The 18432-nt window shown below is 40.4% G+C and overlaps 1 protein-coding gene across 1 annotated transcript in view; it reads left to right on the top strand.

Moving 5' to 3' along the window:
- The window catches only part of GABRR2 (gamma-aminobutyric acid type A receptor subunit rho2), a 504265-nt gene that overhangs the window by 72956 nt on the left and 412877 nt on the right, over positions 1–18432 (top strand). Inside the window, exon 2 of the mRNA XM_069235487.1 lies at positions 1683–1789. Within this exon, the coding sequence (XP_069091588.1) occupies positions 1683–1789 (107 nt within the window). The remainder of the gene's footprint in view (positions 1–1682; positions 1790–18432) is intronic.

Raw genomic sequence — 18432 nt, 5'->3', positions numbered from 1 at the left:
GTAGCAGCACTTGCAAAGTATATGAAAGCTCCATAACAGGCCTCCTACGTTGCTGGGTCATGGCCCATGATATAATGGAGTGGCAATTTGTGAAATGTCGTCCGCATTAATTTGGAAACATTCAAATAGTCTCTTTAGTGGCTATTTAGTACTTATTGGGTGCAAATTACATTTAAGCCATTTTTAATCTGCATAAGGAGGTTGGTGCCAATTCTGTTCACCCCTTCTTTGCAGTTCTCCCTGGTGATATGTGCTTGGTGAAATCTGCAGTAAGCATGATAATATATAACTGTAGCTGTTTGGAAAGCAGGCAGATAAATAGTGATGTTTCTCTGCTGTTTGCATGACTTTTGGGCAGGTTGTCTGCAATTTACCTAGCCACCAGGTTTTATTGCTATTTGCACAAATGCTTGAGTACATAAATTCTGCTACTATGTCTCAGATGCCATTTAAAATTTAAATAATGATTTTCTTTTTCTATTTGCAAGGCTGACATCCACATAGTACACACTGTCTCCTGTTTAGTCAACAGATAGATAAATGGTGAACTTTCTATTTTTAAGGACACTGGCGAAATAATACATCATTCCTGTTGTTTAGCCAGAAGTCAGATACATAATGAAGTGTATTTGTTATTTGCATGGATGTGGGCCAGATTGTACATAATGCCTGCTATTTTGCAAGCCACTGGGTAAAAAGTGTTGTTTTGTGGCAATTTGCTTGGCATCTAGATATGTAATGCATAATGTTTGCTATTTAGCCATTGGCCATGTGAATAGTAATATTTCATAGCTAGTTGCATAGTTGACGGCTAAACAGTGCATCGTATCTGCTACTTAGCCAGGTAAATAGTGAAGTTTCCTTGCTATTTGCACAGTCACTGATCAGCCAGTGCAGAATCTTCACAACTTAGCCAGTGGCTGGGTATATAGTGAAGTCCCTTTGCTATTTGCAAGACAACTGACCAAATAATCTTTACTATTTAGCCACGGCCATGCAAATAGCAGAAAAATGAAATGCACTATTTTACGGGCATTCGGCTATATAGCCACCACCAATTCTCAAAGCAATGAATAAAGATGTCTCACTCCAGGAACTTAGATGAGTTAGGCACAACTACTCCGAAAATGTTTTGTGATGTGGGCCCTGTGTGAATTATTAGCTCTGAGCTATTTCTCTGTCTTCAATGACGTTCTCAACGTTCCCGTGTCCTAATAACATTTTCAATAATTTTCCATAATTTGATTTCTTTCTTGCCTATAATCGGACATCATGTCTGTGAGTTGATAAGTCACATTTCTATTTAGATAAGTGTTCTACATTGCAAGAGGAAGCCAAATGCAATGTAAATGAGGAAGAGCATATTATTAATAATTAAATGATTTACAATGGCAGTGTTAACAACTTTGGGGCATATGTTTATTGTAAATAGTAGCTTTACAAGTCCAGTGCCGGCAGTGTATTTTTTTGGAAAAAATGGATAGATGGAAATTATTTTCTTAACCAATTAAGAACATATTTTCTTTAGTGTGGTTTGCAGATACACAGCGTATTTTGCAATACGATTTGTTTCGTTGAGGGACGTGTAGTTCCCAAAGGAAGTAAATTGCCCACATTTACGTTGTTTATCAATGAAGTGAGAAATCAGTTAAAAAAAAGAATCTTATTGTTTATCTTTTCAGTAACATTTATAAGAAGAATCATGATTTAACCAAAACCAGACGTGGAAAGACCGAGCAGCTCCTGAGAGTCGATGACCACGATTTCACCATGAGGCCAGCTTTCGGAGGTGCGTCACAAAATTGTTTCTAGTCTGTGTTCGGGAGCATTCATATCACTGCTTTCTTAATTCTACACTAATTTGTTGCTTGGGATGCAAATACAGCGCGTTTGAAAATGACAATAAAAAACCGGAATAGATCACAGGAAGAGAGTTACTGAAAGTGTCTAATGCAAAGCAGACTGAAAAATATAACCCATTCATTTGAAGGGTTAAAAGACTGGGGGGATTGCCATTCGGCGGAAACGGGTTTTACCACAGTCTCTTGTCTCTGGATTTTCAATTAATAGCTTTTTTACTGGACAGCAGGGTTTTTATCACAGAGACTGAAATGTATTAATGGTGATAAAATCACTGCTCTTTTAGCTGCTGAAAAGCTGAACACTGGATTTGTTAGGCTGGTGGAAAATGTTACCACTGGTGGCAATCACCTCTGGTGCAATTTACTGGCGAAATTTACCAGTGGCAGAAACATGATTCTGTAGCTGGTGATACAGGTCATCAATCCCACAAAATCCCGCACACCATCTTTTTTAAATTTATTTCAGAAACGACCCACAACAGCAGGCAGATGCTGGAATCAAAGGGAGTTGTGGGTACAAAAGGGAGTTTTAGCAAGCATCATTTACACAGAAACTGGCCAAGATTAGAAGGGGTGTAGATTTTAAATGGCTATACCCGTGGTGTTATAGATTAATTTGTAACAAGTGCATCCTCACTTATTATAGCTGTGTTGCTAATAAGATGTTGGAAAATCAGGAGTGCATTAAGAAGCCTAATTATGGCAACATTCAATACTCATGCGAATTAAGAAACTGAAATCTGAAGCAATGTACAGTGATTTCCTACACACCTCGAGGTATGTCCGAACGGAGCGACTGGGAAGGTTCTGTTGTGGATCACATGACAATACCTAAAAGGTGTGATCAGCTGTCGTGACCACTAAAAGCATTATCGTATTATTGTTTTTTTGTTGTTGTTTGTAGTGTCAACAGCCATAGACGTCTACACGTTTAAACACACATAATTATAGTGGTCTTTTCAAGAGAACCTATCACTTATTTTTGGGAAGCAAGGGTACCTTTTAATACTCTATTCTCAAGAGAAACAGGAAAAACATTCGAGAGTGAATTGTAATCGATTCAGCATCATAAACATTCAGCCATTAATCACATGCCCACTTGTAATCCTTCACCGCAGTAGCCAAAGCAACAGGTCTCACTGGGTCACTAAAACTGAAATAGAAGTTTCTGATACAAATACCCCATTTACCTTCGAGGCAGGAAGACCAAAGTGTGAGCCTTTTTTGGTTTCCAAGATGAGGCATTTCACAAGAAGCTGGTTCAATACCAAATACATTTGCCTAAGCATTTTATGGCTTTAAAAAGGCAATAATATATATTAAAATTGAGGGAAAATGATAATGAACTTTTAGAGCTTGGAAGGTTAAACTGACAGCTTCGGCATGAAAAGTTGCCCTTAGATATTAGGGAACTTGGTGATGAGTCCTGCTTCACCAAAGGATCACCATGAAAGACTGTCTAGAGGCAGAGAAAATACACAGATGAGAGTAGTAGCCCTGAACCAGGTACCCCTAATTTACCCACATGCCATACTGCTCTCTCCCTCTAGTCAGAACTTCGCAGTTATTTTCAGGACAGATCAACAGATATGAGTAGCAGCTCTCAACTAGATAACCAGATACTCCTAACATGCTATTAGGGATTATGTTGACACTGGCAAGTGAAAGGCAGGCTGAACTACTATAACCTGAGATCGTCGTTTTTGATGAAGTGAGAGGGATAGCCAATTGTTGGTGACAGGGCAGATTAGGCAAACTTAGAAAAGGAAACTCCTCATTAGTCATTAACTGGAAGCCTGGAGCACTGGCAGGGAACAGTTGTAGTAATCACAGAGAAGGACTAAAGCTTAGACAAGAAAGTTCTAGAGCCAAGGCAGGGAAAAACAAGCAGGAATAAGAAAGGCCAAGGAATAAAATAATAAGAACCAATAAGAAATCTAATGTAATCCATGGGCTTTGTAATGCTGGAGAGCATTTGCTGGACGAGATACCAAACTCGTTTTCGTAAGCAGCCTGGGAGCAAAGGCAGTTTTCCTGATCATGGAGTGTGCACAGTGAGTTTAGTTCTACAGAGCACATAAGTAGGTCAGAAATAAGCTCTAGCACTTGTGCACTGATGATAAGAACAGAGAGGATGACGTCCGCGCTTTCCCTACCGGAGTCATTAGCCTTGTGGAACTCCACCGCATTGATGTATTTTTTCAGGAAAGAGTCCAGCGGTGCATTACTGTTGTTGCTGTGGGGCTTCAGTATTAAGCAGATGGGAATACTTACTGAGTAGTGTCCAAGTGTCCTAAGTGGCAGTATCAGGGTTTAGAGGAGGTCCTGGGAACCTCTGTTTCTGACACCAAGAGACCACTGTTCTGAGCGGTAAAACTTGAAATGTTGTGGTACTTCTCTGCGCAAGGTCCACAAAGGTTTACCTGGCAAACTTTATGTGGGATAAAAGTGTGGTATTTCTGCACAACTAGTCACCCCAGCATGAGAGAAAACTCCCATGTATATGTGAATCAAGATGATCCTCCCTACCAGAATGAGGTACTATGTGTTTCATACCAGGGAAAATATTGCTTTGGTACAAGTTACAGATATCCTTTCTGTAACAGCTTTAGTGGGGTGCTAGGTGTTCTGTGTCAGGGAGCTGACTACTGCATAACCTCACACATATGTGCCCATACCATCTCCTAGCAAATTACAGCTGAAAAAAAGATTCTTAACCACTTCATAAATCAAGCACCATTTCAGATAGCCAAACATTACAACATATTTAGTCTCACATAGATACCATGTTCCTCCAGTGCACTGTTAATGAGGATGGCACATACCTGACTTCGCCCCTTTGCTCCTTCCTAATGATTTCTACTTCTATACAGAGCATGTGCCATACACAAATAAACAGTAGATACGCTGTCCCACTCTCTGAACTGTGTGTTAATGGGATGTGGTCTCATCCAGATGCTTTAAACAATTTGATCTCATAATCTGCACAACCGATAGCTGGGGAACTTAAGCTTGATTTGGGATTGTGTGGGTCATATGCTTGTAAGACAAAAGGGCACAGGTGTGGAAAACGAAGGGTATAAGTGGTATAGTGGTGGCATATTATTTAGTTATATATTTTATGGTGGTTTATCAAGTTCTATTCTGGGACAATGTTTTATGATGATTTGTCTTAATGGCTTACTCTTGAGGAAGTCTGTGAGTATTGACCATGTACTGCTTTCTAGCAGTGCCAAGAACAAGGAGAAACAATAGAACATATACTTTTCTTATGCCTCAGATTTCACCAATATTGATACAGCATTACTGATAAAATATTAGACATAATTGATCCAGAATATAACAACTTGATTCCTTACCTCCTTCTCTCATCACTGGAAAATATAGCATCCATAAATGGGCCTAACAATAAACTCTTCAACACGTTACTAATAGTCAGAACACAGAGAATCCCTCATGCCACCAAGCGTACGTTAAAGGTGGGATGCAGTATGCCACATGCTTAGACTATAATTCACTTTCTAAGCAATGTCAAACCAAAAGACAGCAAGATACACAAACATTCTAACTCTTTCTATGGCAACCTTTGATTTTTCCATAGGTAACTCTGTATAATTAGTATCAATGTTTTTGTTTATCTATCTATGCTCTTTGTGGTCATGTCTCCATTTAGCATCCCATTAATTCATTCGTAAACCAGTTCTCGTGAATTAGCAGCAAGATCTTTGGCAGAAAGATATTATTTGTGTATGTCAAGTGCTCGTTCAGATTTCAAAATCCTTGGTATCACTTGACACACCAGTAAAGTTTGGAAGCGAAGTTATGAAGGGGATGAGAAGGACGGATATGGCTCAGACCCAGGACAAAATACTGAAGGCAATATTGGGCAAGAATGACAGTGGAATTTAGAACTTTTGATATAAGAGAATAATGAGGGAAGGACTGTAGGTTGTCAAGGATTATAGGTTGTGACGTTCCTGGGAGATGACTGGAGTGGATATTCTATAATACCTACACAGAGCGACCTTCTTCAAATGTAGTGATCGTGGTTATGATGATAGTAGTATGTTCAGATCATGTGTGTGCCTTGCTGTCTTCCATGTACTGGGTACTACCAAAGATTGAAGATGTTATGATTGTTGTGCATCAGGCAAAAGTGAATGCATTCTAATGCCGTAATCAGACTTACCTCCCTACTCAATAAACAAAAACTAGTTGTTCAGTTAGTTTTTATTTGTTATGTGAATGTCTCTGTGCTTAGGGTTCCCACCATTTTGTGAGCAGAGAGTAATACTTGTGAGTTAATCCTAATAGTGAGCAACCTCCAAACCACCACAGAACATATCTGCATAGATGTGGCAGTAGAAAGATTGAAAAGAATGACTAGTTTTTCAAAAAAACATTCTGCATAAATAATACACATACTTTTGCAGTAATCACCATTTCTTACTGGGCATCATGATTAAAAGCGTAATATAGTACAGAGACAGTGGCGAAAATTGTATTGGATTGATATACCATTTACATAGGAATGGGAGTTTTGATAAATAATGGCAAAGTATGAATGCTAAAGAACATTTCAGGAGAATTAATAAATGTTGAAAGACTGCAAAGACCTCTCAGTAAGAGCATCGAAATCCCTCCCATGTGGATCTATGTGAAACTTCCAAATTAAGAAGTAATCTACATTTATTCCTATGAGACATGTACAGAGCTGTCAGAAGTGGGTTTAGCTTGGTAAGCAGTATGAAGATCTTTGAATTTTGGGAAGAACATTCTATTCCATAACTAAATCATCTATTGGCAACAGACAGAGTTGATTGCACTTCCAGAGATTAATATGAAATAATACTCCATTGTCAGCATGAGACCGAGTCTAGCACTTGGGCTGATCCCACTAATTCTACAGTATCAGGAACTGCAAAGTGAGAACCAATGCACACCATTACAAAAGAGGAAATGTGGCAAAGCTCAATTTAGCAGGACTCGGCCCACATCAGGGGTCATAGTTGCAACATTTTAATCTCAAGTATTACTGCTGTCTACCCTCTGGACACCGTCCTAATTAATTCCAGGAGCTTTCCTGGCTACTAGGGTCTTATAATACCTTGCAGAACTATTAATTGTGCACCTGAAATCTCATTCCCAGTCAGTCCTGCGGATCATGCTTTGTTCTTCTGTGGATTCGCCTTATTGTTTACTGTTCTATGTTTGGTTCCTCACACACAACCAACTCTGCACATACTCCTTCATTATTATTATATTTTTTTCTATTTGATTTTGTTAGGCTTGATGTTGTCTTACATACTTGTGATTGCATATTGTGCTTTGTACACTTATTTTCTGTTGTTTCCTTTTATCAATGTAAAGCGCTCTGATGCTATTGAGCCTTGTACATGCTATATAAAATTGTTAAATAAATAATTATAAAATATAACTGAGTACAATAGCCCAAAATGAAAAAAAAATATTGGGAAAATTAACAATACATACAGAGTTTCCAACCATCTCAGCTTACAACTTCCATTATAGCTCAACTAGCATATGTTGTAGCTCCAGTAGTTCTGAAGGTGGCACAGATTGCAGGGTTTGCAGTTTTTGGCAATGCCAAGGTAGCTCACCATGCTATATTCTAATATAACCTAGCATTCCTCCATAATTATGTTTACTTTGTAATCTTTCATAATGTCAACAGTATCCACAATTACCCAGTTCCAGACAGTTATCACACTTTTGCAGGTTTTGTCTTTGCCTGGCTCTACCTAGTTGGTAGCTGGCTTTATGGTTAAAGCCATTTAACTAGAGTAATACGTTCTGTGGTGTTGAATGAATCCTACAGTCCACTGTTCATCTGCTTGCAAAAAGAAGACATAACCACTGGCAGGCCAAGGGAGCCAGTCAGCTCCAGTGTTAACAGGTGGAAGCCAGGAAGAGAAGAGGCATTCACTCAGTGTTTATTTTCAGACTCAACTGCAGAAATTCCCTTGCTGACTACTCCAACTACTCACTCTGTCCACTCATATTGAGGCTATAAGTTATTGTTAGACATGGTCCAAAGCAACACAGGTCCCTTCTTCTTCTGCTTTACCAAACGCACCTTTTTAGTATTAATAAACAGAAAACATGGCACATGACACTGCCTGGTGGTACAGCCTCATGACCTATCTCAAATAAACTTACAAATCTTTAAATACAGTTTACTAAAGGACCACAGAGCCCTGGAAAATGCAGCACCTGAGGCATAATCCGCCTTCTCGCAACCTTTGTCATAATTTTCATCTCGTTGCTGGTTTCAGGGCATTTGATCAAGTATTTAAGACTTTAAGAAAGGTTACTCTGACGCCCAAAATAACATTACTTTCAAAATCTCTTGTATCAATCTTAACACCTCCAGGTTGGATAAATCAAGCTCTCTAGCTGCCAAACTATTATCTTGAGGTGGCATTCTTCAATCTCTTAGCACATTTTCTCTGTCTTTACGAGAAAGCTATAATGTCTTCCCAAGGTTCCTTCAGTGACATTGCCAGAATATAGTCATGTATGTCCCTTAGGGGTCTGTCTGGTTGTGGACCAGATATTGTTTATGTTAAAAACTGACCTCTTCATGCAATCATCCCTAAAGCCAACCCTCAATGCTTGCTGATCCACTCTGATCAGTGAGTAATAGTTGAGCTGGAATGTTTTGTGCTTCTGTTGTTGTCTCTTGCAGTTCTACCATGCTTTTCATACTCCTACATATCATGAATGCAGCTGTGTTACCTCATTTAGTCAACGAATACTGTTTACTGTATAGTGCCTCAATAACTCTGCGAGAAGCAGCACTATATGAAATGTTTAAAATCATCACAAAAATAAAATAAATCCTGTTTGCCTGATCTGAGTTTCATTTTGCCATTTTACCCTGTTTCATGAATTCTTTCAAGAAGGCATCAGAAGTAGGGACTTTTAAACCTTCCAGGAGCTATCCCAGAATAAGGATATGGGTTTGGGCCACTAGGTACAGCTCTTAGTGTGCGTGCTTCCATCTAATTTAGGTGGCTGTCATTCTCCGACCAGTCTGGTTCTTCCAGTCCCTGGCTCATTACTGACTTCCAGTAGCATAGTGCGGTCATTGGTGAGCATCAGCGAACATTTGGTAAACCCTAATCTGCCTGGGGACCAGAATCCATCTAAGGGTGCTGTCAAGTACACATAAAATCAGCAGCCATTCTTTAAACACTTGTATTACTGAATTTAAGCTGCTGTGACCACTGAGAGTGTGTATGATGGTCCTTTATTTGTGAAAGCCATGCCACAATCACCTTCTTGCAGGCATGTCTATTACTTCTGTTACTGAACAGTAGCACCAGTGACATTAGTTATCTTGGATTTCGAGGAACATGGAACTTTGTCTAATAAAAGAGCCTGTCTGTTATCTGCCTTGACACCGCCTCCTTGCACCCTGAAGTAATCTGAATCTGTTACAATCTTTGAAAATGTTGTGAGTCGCTCTATATACCAAAATAATATTCATTACTTGATATCAATCCGAATCTGTTGCAATATTTGCAACAGATTCGGATTGATATCAGGTAATGAATATTATTTTGGTACATAGAGTGACTCACAACATTTTCTAGAATTTCAAAAACATTATTTGTTAATCTTGGTAGCTTCTAGACAGGTTTTGTTTTACATCACAATATTGATTTATACTACTTTAATTGTTCTTAGAGGTGTGACATTATATACTTACATTCATATGTAGGTAACCTGCTCTACTATTTGGACCAGGACACGTTAGTTTTGGCAGATAATGGCTTTGGCTTACATAAATATGGCTATTAACACAATCTGTTGACATGTGGGATTTGAGAATAATTTAATAATCATTTGGAACTCCTTGAGTTACGGTCTAGTTATTCTTGTTTCACGATTGCTAATCGGTTGGTTTCCATGGTTACAGGTGCAGTTATATTCAGACTTCGCTTTATTATAATCTTTTGGCGAAGAAGGCAACTAATCTTATTTTGACATTACGTCTATGGGGGACTGGGTCCGATAGTTATGAGTGCAGTATTGACTGGACCTCGTTACAGTTCAGGATTTTTGTTGCCGTAGTAGGCCATTGATTTCATTTTGGGAATTTGTCCACAGGGAACTTAAGGCCAGATGTAGGAAACTTTTGCGAGTCACAAATGGCCCGAATCGCAATTTGCGACCCCGCAAAATCGGAAATGGGATGCAAAAATCCAATTTCCGACTCGCAAAATGCGACACGAGCCATTACCGACTCGCAAAATTTGCGACCCCATTTTGCGACCCGCAAATAGGAAGTCGCAATTTGCGAGTCGCAAACCATATGCAATAGCAACTCGCAAATTGCGACTAGTCGCAAAAATCCCATTTTGCACTTCCAATTTACCACTAACTCAGAGCAGGTGGTAACCATTACCAAAGTATAAAAGGAGACCCAGAAGGCACCTGGGTTACCCAAGATGGCGGAGATATATGTGATAGGAATGAGGAGGAGAGCCCACGCCGCACAGCAGAGGAGGAGGAGGAGCCAGAGACAGGAGAAGATTTACAGAACCAGGCAGACACTTTTCCAACAAACTGAGGAGGAGATTTATGACAAATATAGACTCAGCAGTGCAGCTATACTAGATTTAATAGAATTACTCAAACCACAGCTACAACGCCAGACTGTGCGCGGCTGCGCCATCCCTACGCATGTGCAAGTGCTATGCTCACTGCACCTCTTGGCCTCAGGTAGCTATCAGGGGGTCATTGCTGTGGCAGGTGGGGTATCCCAAAGTTCACTCTCACGGTTCTGTAGGGCATTCCTAGACGCCTTACTCACACACGTGTCCAGATACATATACCTACCCAGGAATGAGGCAGAAATCAACAGCACCAAGTTGGAATTCTACAGGAATGCCAACTTCCCCCATTTCATAGGGTGTGTGGACGGGACACATATACAAATATGCCCTCCTGCAAACCTGGAATATCAGTTCCGCAATCTGAAGTGTACCCACTCACTCAACATCCAGGTGGTATGTGACGCCCATTATGTCATCACTGACATGGTTGCCAAATTTCCAGGGAGTACTCATGACTCCTACATTTTTAGGCACAGTGGGATACACCAACGCCTAGAACGTGGGGAGTTTGGAGACGGATATCTATTAGGTATAGCTGAAAACACCTTGCAGACATACACACAGGTCAATGTGGAACCCATCAATGCCCAGTTAACATTGTACATTTTGTGCCAAACAGGTGACAGTGCATATGCACTCCGACCATGGATACTTACCCCGTACTTAACACCCAGCAATGAGACAGAGAGGTGATACAACAGTGCACATAAGAGGACCAGCAATATCATTGAACGGACCTTTGGACTGCTGAAAGCAAGATTCAGATGCCTCCACAGAAGTGGAGGTGCCCTCCAGTATACCCCAATAACAGCTTTCAAGATCGTTGTCGCATGCGCTATACTGCACAACATTGCCACCAGACGTGGGCTACCTCTCACCCCTGAAGACCCTGATTCTGAGGATGAAGAGCAAGAGCTACCACATCGCCATCATGGGGATAGAAGCATAGCAAATCAAGGCAGACTGAGACGGGAACACATTGCAAACCAATACTTTGGAAGGTACGTGCTAACTGTTACCATACTCACTAATGTCACACACAAAGAGTCCATGTGTTAAGTGGAAAGAACAAGTGATTTAATTAGTGCAAACAAACAAACTATATACAATTTTGAACAGGTCAGGGGCTGTAAAAGTCCACCTGGCATGGGACACATTGATTTCATCTGCCCCAATCCCAGGACTGTGTGGAGCTCAAACCCTACGCCGGCCTCGGCCAGCATGGCTGGTACTTGGGGGGTCAGAAGTGCCCTGCCTTGCGCTTCCACTGCGCAGCACCCTGGTGTCACCGGCAGAGACACTGCTGACGGTGGAGCCCTCCTTGCTATCTTGCGGCGTGTCGCCTGCGCCCCTGGCCACCTGCCGTGCCTCCATTAAGTCAACAGCGTGGCTGAGACGGCCCAGTCCACGTGCCACGTCACTGGCAAAGTGGCCCATGTCCACGTGGAGGCTGACCGTGCGCCTAGATAGACCAGTAGTGTTCAGGGCCAGCCTTACAATGGATGCTGACATTCTGTCCAGGCGGTTCAGTAGCTGCCTGTCCCGACGCCGTACACTCTCTGTCTGCGTTAGCAGTCCAGCCACCAGTTGACGCATGGAGAGTGCAAGGTCGCCCATGTGTGTATTTATTTGTTGCAACTCTGTATGTACAAGCTGCATGCTGTTGCCTTGATTGCGCTCCATGCGCCGCAATGCCCCTGTAATCCTCCTGATCTCTTCGGAACTCAGTAGCTGGCTAAAAAACTGATATTGCATCAGGTAGGGTTCAGAGAATAGTTTTGATTTTATCTATTTGTGTTATCACTGGGTTCTGTTGCACATGTGTGTGCATGGGTCATCACACTTCTGTAGTAGGTAGCTTTTGGGTTATGCACGATAAGAGCATATGAACTCCCTTGTTGCACTAAAAACTATTATACACTTTGGTATGCCACTGCACTGACATATTATGATTCAAGGGACTACTACTGAACAACTATATGTTATCTTTGAAATTTGTACTATGAGGTGACTTTTAACAACTGGTCTACATTCCCAGGACACTATGGTGAAGGGCTTATGTCTATTTAGTTGTGATTTTTTTTACTTACATCAAGTTCTTTTTTATATGATTCTAGCCCTGAGGAAGTCGTTGGGTTATTCCCTTAGATGAAACACGTGTTGGCTGTGGTATGTTTAACGTCTATACACACAGAAGGACAAGATCTGTGCTGGAAACAAATAAACTACAGTCTGGTTGAATCACATGGAAGAACTGCGATGTTTTTTATCTGTCTGTCATAAGACCAAATTCTCTTCATGACAATGTGCTTTTGATTTTGATGTTTATCTCCACATGATCAAGACTCTTCTGATCTTGTGCTGAGATCTGATTGTCTGCCAACACTTCAATAAAGAAGTGTTGGCAATCATATTGGGACTCGACTTCAGTTGAGTCCCAGAAAAAAAGTAAGAAAATAAGGAAAGGGGCCAGGATAGAGTCACCCTCACCCCTTTGCTCTGGTGCTGGGGTACCAGAGGGACCCCCTCAGAGCAAAAAGCACTTTAAAAAAACGTTTTTGCCAGAGTTGTGGCCAATCAGCTGCGAATTGAAAAGAAAAAACAAGCATGGGCTCCGCCGCTTGTTTCACTGGAGCCCCTGGGTGGGGAAGGTCACAAGGGCATTTATATTTCAATGCAGAGGGGCCTCCAGTCCCCCCGCATCGTCGGGCCGCCACCTCCCTGGGGCTCTAACCAAATAAAATGCGGAGGGCCCCCATGCAGCCACGGAGCTCCGCTATCTCCCCGGGGCACACACTGGAAACAAATGCAGGGGGAGTGTCTGCTCCCCCGCTCCTCCTCCTCCCCACCCACAGCCCCAGGGACCTCCAGACAGATGCTGAAATGAGCATCGTATTTTCTTGGAAAATTTTGTGAAGATTTATCAAACAGCGCCAAATTTATTAGCAAAACAAAAAACACATTTTCTATAGAAACCAGATCCTAACTATAACTACCTAGTGGTGACTGCCACTTGGTAATATATATTATTATATATATTATATATATTCACTGAAAAAAACAAAGGTTACATGGACGTTATAGTTAGGCTCAGATTTCACTGGCACAAAATCATTGAAATCAAGCAGGTAGTGTTATTTCATTTAACTATAACTCACAGCCTAGGGTAACTATAACTCATGCCCTTGCCATGTACTGCTAATTACCCCAGATATTACAGCACTCATGCCAACTTTTATAACGTCAATAAAAATATCAGTGAAACATCAGAAGTCAAATTTTTGAAGAAAAAAGTGTGCATGGCTCCGAGCAGGATCCAAACCTATATCTACAAATTGGAATTTTCTTTAATACCTGAAAAGCTACTGAACGGATTTACACCAGATCACAAAAAGTTTGCTTTCCGGATCATGAGCTAGCTTTCTGCCAATTTTTTTTAAATACGTCCAGCGGTTTGACCGTTATTCCTGTTCAAAATCCCCATGGAAATTAACATGGAGAAAACACGTTTTTGGAACCCACTCTTTTTCTCGCCCCCCGCTTGATGGTTCACCCCGAAACTTTCCAGACATTTTTGGAAAATGTCATGAAGATTCGTCAACCAGCGCCAATGATTTAGGCAAGTAAAATAACACTTTTTCTATAGAAACTAGGTTCTAACTATAACTAATAACTGTGTATACATATATATATATATATATATATATATATATTTATCAAAGAAGACACAGCACTCCCGGAGACTCGAATCTGTTCTTTTAATCACGATGTGAAAGCTTCCAAACAGACACCACGACGCGTTTCGACTAACAAGTCTTCTTCCAGGTGGTTTGCGTCTGCTAAATTGGTGCTGTGCATTCTGGGATTTTGAGTCCACATATATCACACACCTGGGAACACTGTGGCAATCATATTTCCTCAAACAAGAAACAATGTTGCTGTTAGTATAATGAATAATGCTATTACTTCACGATGTTTTTGTATCCTAATGGAGGTACGTGTTTGCACAAAAATGTCAATTTCCTTCTCTCATTATTCACGCTTTTCCAAAATGTTTGCTGCACACATTATTCTCTCCCATTAAATTTGATATGAAGGATAGCTTGTCATGTATAACGGTGTTGCTCATTATTTGCGCTTCGGTGTTAACAAATTGCCTTTCAGTTACCAGGAATGTCTCTGTTAATGTAATTAATTATGCTGTCCCTTCACAATGTTTCTATGTCCTAATGGAGGTACGTGCTTGCACAAAAATATCCATTTCCTTCTCTTATTATTCACGCTTATTCAAGATGTTTCCTGTACACATTTTTCCTCCAATATGATTCAATATGAAGGCTGGCTTTCCACATTTAAGGATGTTATTCACTGTTCGTGCCCCGATGTTAACAAAATGCCTTGCAGTTACCAGGAAGTTTCCTGCCCAGCATACCTACTAATACTTGAGATAAAGGTCACATTTAAAGTCTCCGGACCCTTAAAGGGCCGCATCAGCAATATGAAACTCGATCGGCACCATATCCTTTTGAAGTAGTGCCTCCCTCTGAAGGTGCACTAGGCGTTTTAGAAGCCGAAATCCATCGTTTCTTCCAATGCATATATACACACGCAGGCAATATGTATTACCTTGCTAACTTCAGAATTCTCCAGTCCTCCATGCCGGGCACTGTCGCTATTTAAATTTACAAACACTGAAGCTTGGTCTCTTTATAGCGATGTGCATATCTGCCGGTGCTGTGTTAGGATTCAGACCAAAAACCCTTGAAATACTTATCAAAGAAGACACTGCACTCCCGGAGACTCGAATCTGTTCTTTTAATCACGATGTGAAAGCTTCCAAACAGACACCACGATATCACACACCTGGGAACACTGTGGCAATCATATTTCCTCAAACAAGAAACAATTTTGCTGTTAGTATAATGAATAATGCTATTACTTCACAATGTTTCTGTATCCATATTTAATGGAAGGGAATAATGTGTGCAGCAAACATTTTGGAAAAGCGTAAATAATGAGAGAAGGAAATTGACATTTTTGTGCAAACACGTACCTCCATTAGGATACAGAAACATCGTGAAGTAATAGCATTATTCATTATACTAACAGCAAAAAAAAATCTTGTTTGAGGAAATATGATTGCCACAGTGTTCCCAGGTGTGTGATATACGTGGACTCAAAATACCAGAATGCCCAGCACCAATTTAGCAGACGCAAACCACCTGGAAGAAGACTTGTTAGTCGAAACGCGTCGTGGTGTCTGTTTGGAAGCTTTCACATCGTGATTAAAAGAACAGATTCGAGTCTCCGGGAGTGCAGTGTCTTCTTTGATAAGTATTTCAAGGGTTTTTGGTCTGAATCCTAACACAGCACCGGCGGATAGGCACGTCGCTATAAAGAGACCAAGCTTCAGTGTTTATATAAATATATATATATATATATATATATATATATATATATATATATATATATATATATATATATATGTTTTCTTCCTTCATAAAATGTTTACTATCCTTCAGAAATATTTTCTAAATAATCACGGACAATGAGTAGAAGTGATCCTTCCAGAGTTCATGCACTTAATATCAATGAACATCAGGGTTTATCACATTAATACCTGATTTGTGCTTTTTAAAATGGAGACTGCAATTATTTTCTGTCACCAGTGCTCCAAAAGTGCTTTACACTTACATTAATTTTTGGCAGACATCTTTCAAGTGGTAGCCTGATTATCCAGTGCTATGCTGAGTCTACTGGCTGGATCACAAAATATTTTTGACTAGCGCTATTTCATGTCCTTGAAGGCAGTGCTTAATTGCCTGTGGTTCCCAGTGGAGGCCACCAGCACTTATATTTGGGAACAGCACTTATTGTTCAGCTTTACTTATTTACCAATAGCAAGAGAGGGGAAAAACAAACGAATTAGGAAGGCAAAGGAAGAGAAAGATGGAAAAAGCGCCACAAAGGGAGATGCAAGCATCAAATAAATGGGTAGGGGATGTATGGTAGTCAATTAAAGAGGCATGAGGTGGATTAAAGACTACAGTCCTTGATATTGAGCACTGTCATGTTTAATTGCACCATCTGTGAGCTTTTGAGCAGAGCTTCGGGCATCAGCACTCTTTCTTTTATAAACTAAGCACTGCTTGGAGGTAAGTAAGGGAGTGTGTGGTGCAAATATCTTTTACCACCACATTGTAAAAACACGGTTTTGGAGGCAGTCCTTAGTGGCAAGAATGTTTGTGCATGCCATTTTGTTGTTGTGGGAATGTGTTCTTTTAAAAAATATATTTTTATTGTTTTATTCAGCAACACACAACCTACCCACTTTTCATTGCACATTAACAACAGGTGATCTACATTCGGTCTCCATTGAGGGGCAGAATAAGTCCCACATATAGCACGTAAGGAGCGGCCTCTTCTAACAGCACAGACCCTCTCAATGCCCTACCTCCTGTATGACATTGGGAATCGATTCTTCTCTTTCCCCCCTCTGTCCCATCGGTGTGAGTGTTTCCCATCCCCAAAAGTGTCTTGGGGGCAGTTGAGTCATCCAGTCCAGTACATAGAATTCTCTCCATGATTCCCATATCTTCCAAAACTTCCCTGGTCAGCCCCTCATCCCATAAACCACCTTCTCTGCCTTCATGCAATGTGTGATGCCAATCATCCACTGGCCCTTAGTTGAGGTGTTGGGCTTCCCTACCCTCTATCTATGTCTCGCTTCACCAGGGTAAAGACCTATGGGAGTGTGTTCTCTTGTTTTTTTTTTGTGCTGCTGTATTTTTGTGCTGATTTATTGCAATGTATTTACTGTGGTTGTTGTGTCACGTCCTGTTTTCATTTTTTTGTAGTGTTGTACTCTGTTATGTTTTAATTGTGTTTTTATGCTGCTTTTTGTATGCTATACTGTTATGTACTTTAGAGATGTCAAACAAATCTGCTACATTTTTCAGACAAAAACAGCCCATGCCTTTAATCTTCCCTTGAAAAGCAAGCATATACTACTGCTTAAGGTGGTGAAATAATGCTGCTGTAACTTTTCAATTGTTTAAGAAAAGTGCTCACTTTATGTACTGCGGCCATAAATGCCTTATTTGCAGTTGCGGATCCTGAGGATCGAGTAGGGAATATAATTATACCTTATTATCGCAGCCATAATATCAAGGGCAAAAATATCGAGAGACAAATATGTGTAGATATTGTATACCTAACTAAACATACATATATCCTGACTATGTATATATCTTCAAGATATGTAGATGTGCTGTTAAGAATATCAAATGTATACTCCCCTTTTTTCATTTATCTTTCGTTATTTTCATTCTCCAAATTTTGGATACAATTTTAACATATAACAATATTTCCAACTCGATATTCCAGGCTATTCCCATGTTTGTGAAGGGGAGCAATTGCTTTGCAGACTTCTTCGAGTGTAAATGCTCAGTGAGAGGAGCTTTTGTAGTGAGAAAATTAACATATACTATCACCAGTGACATTTATTAAAATGTGTTCTTCCTGTGAAGCTCCCTCTACTTTCTTTATATAGTAAATGTGAACCTGTCTACTAATGCACAGGCCCAAAAATGCATGAGGTTTACATATATTCTATGAGTCCTGAGTCTTTTGAGATGCGCACTGCAACATATATACCCTTTCTTGCCTTTAGTGGTGTACTAGTATGTTGTGGCTCAGCTATGTATTTGATTACATTGCCAACTGAATTAACCTTTCGTGTCAACAAAGACAATTTACTGTTGATCAGCAACAGTGGTCATCACATCAAGGAAAGGCTTAATTAACCTGTAACAAAGTTATTTATAGCCTCCTTCCAGAGGCAAAGCTTGGTCAGTAAGATGGGGGAACTGTGAGCCATAAACATCAATTCACCAAAATGGTAGGGGTATCGGAAGTGACATCAC

Source organism: Pleurodeles waltl, chromosome 5 (genome assembly GCF_031143425.1).
Source record: "Pleurodeles waltl isolate 20211129_DDA chromosome 5, aPleWal1.hap1.20221129, whole genome shotgun sequence".
NCBI lineage: Eukaryota > Metazoa > Chordata > Amphibia > Caudata > Salamandridae > Pleurodeles > Pleurodeles waltl.
The sequence above is the reverse complement of the archived record's forward strand: the minus strand, read 5'-3'. Positions and strand labels throughout refer to the sequence as shown.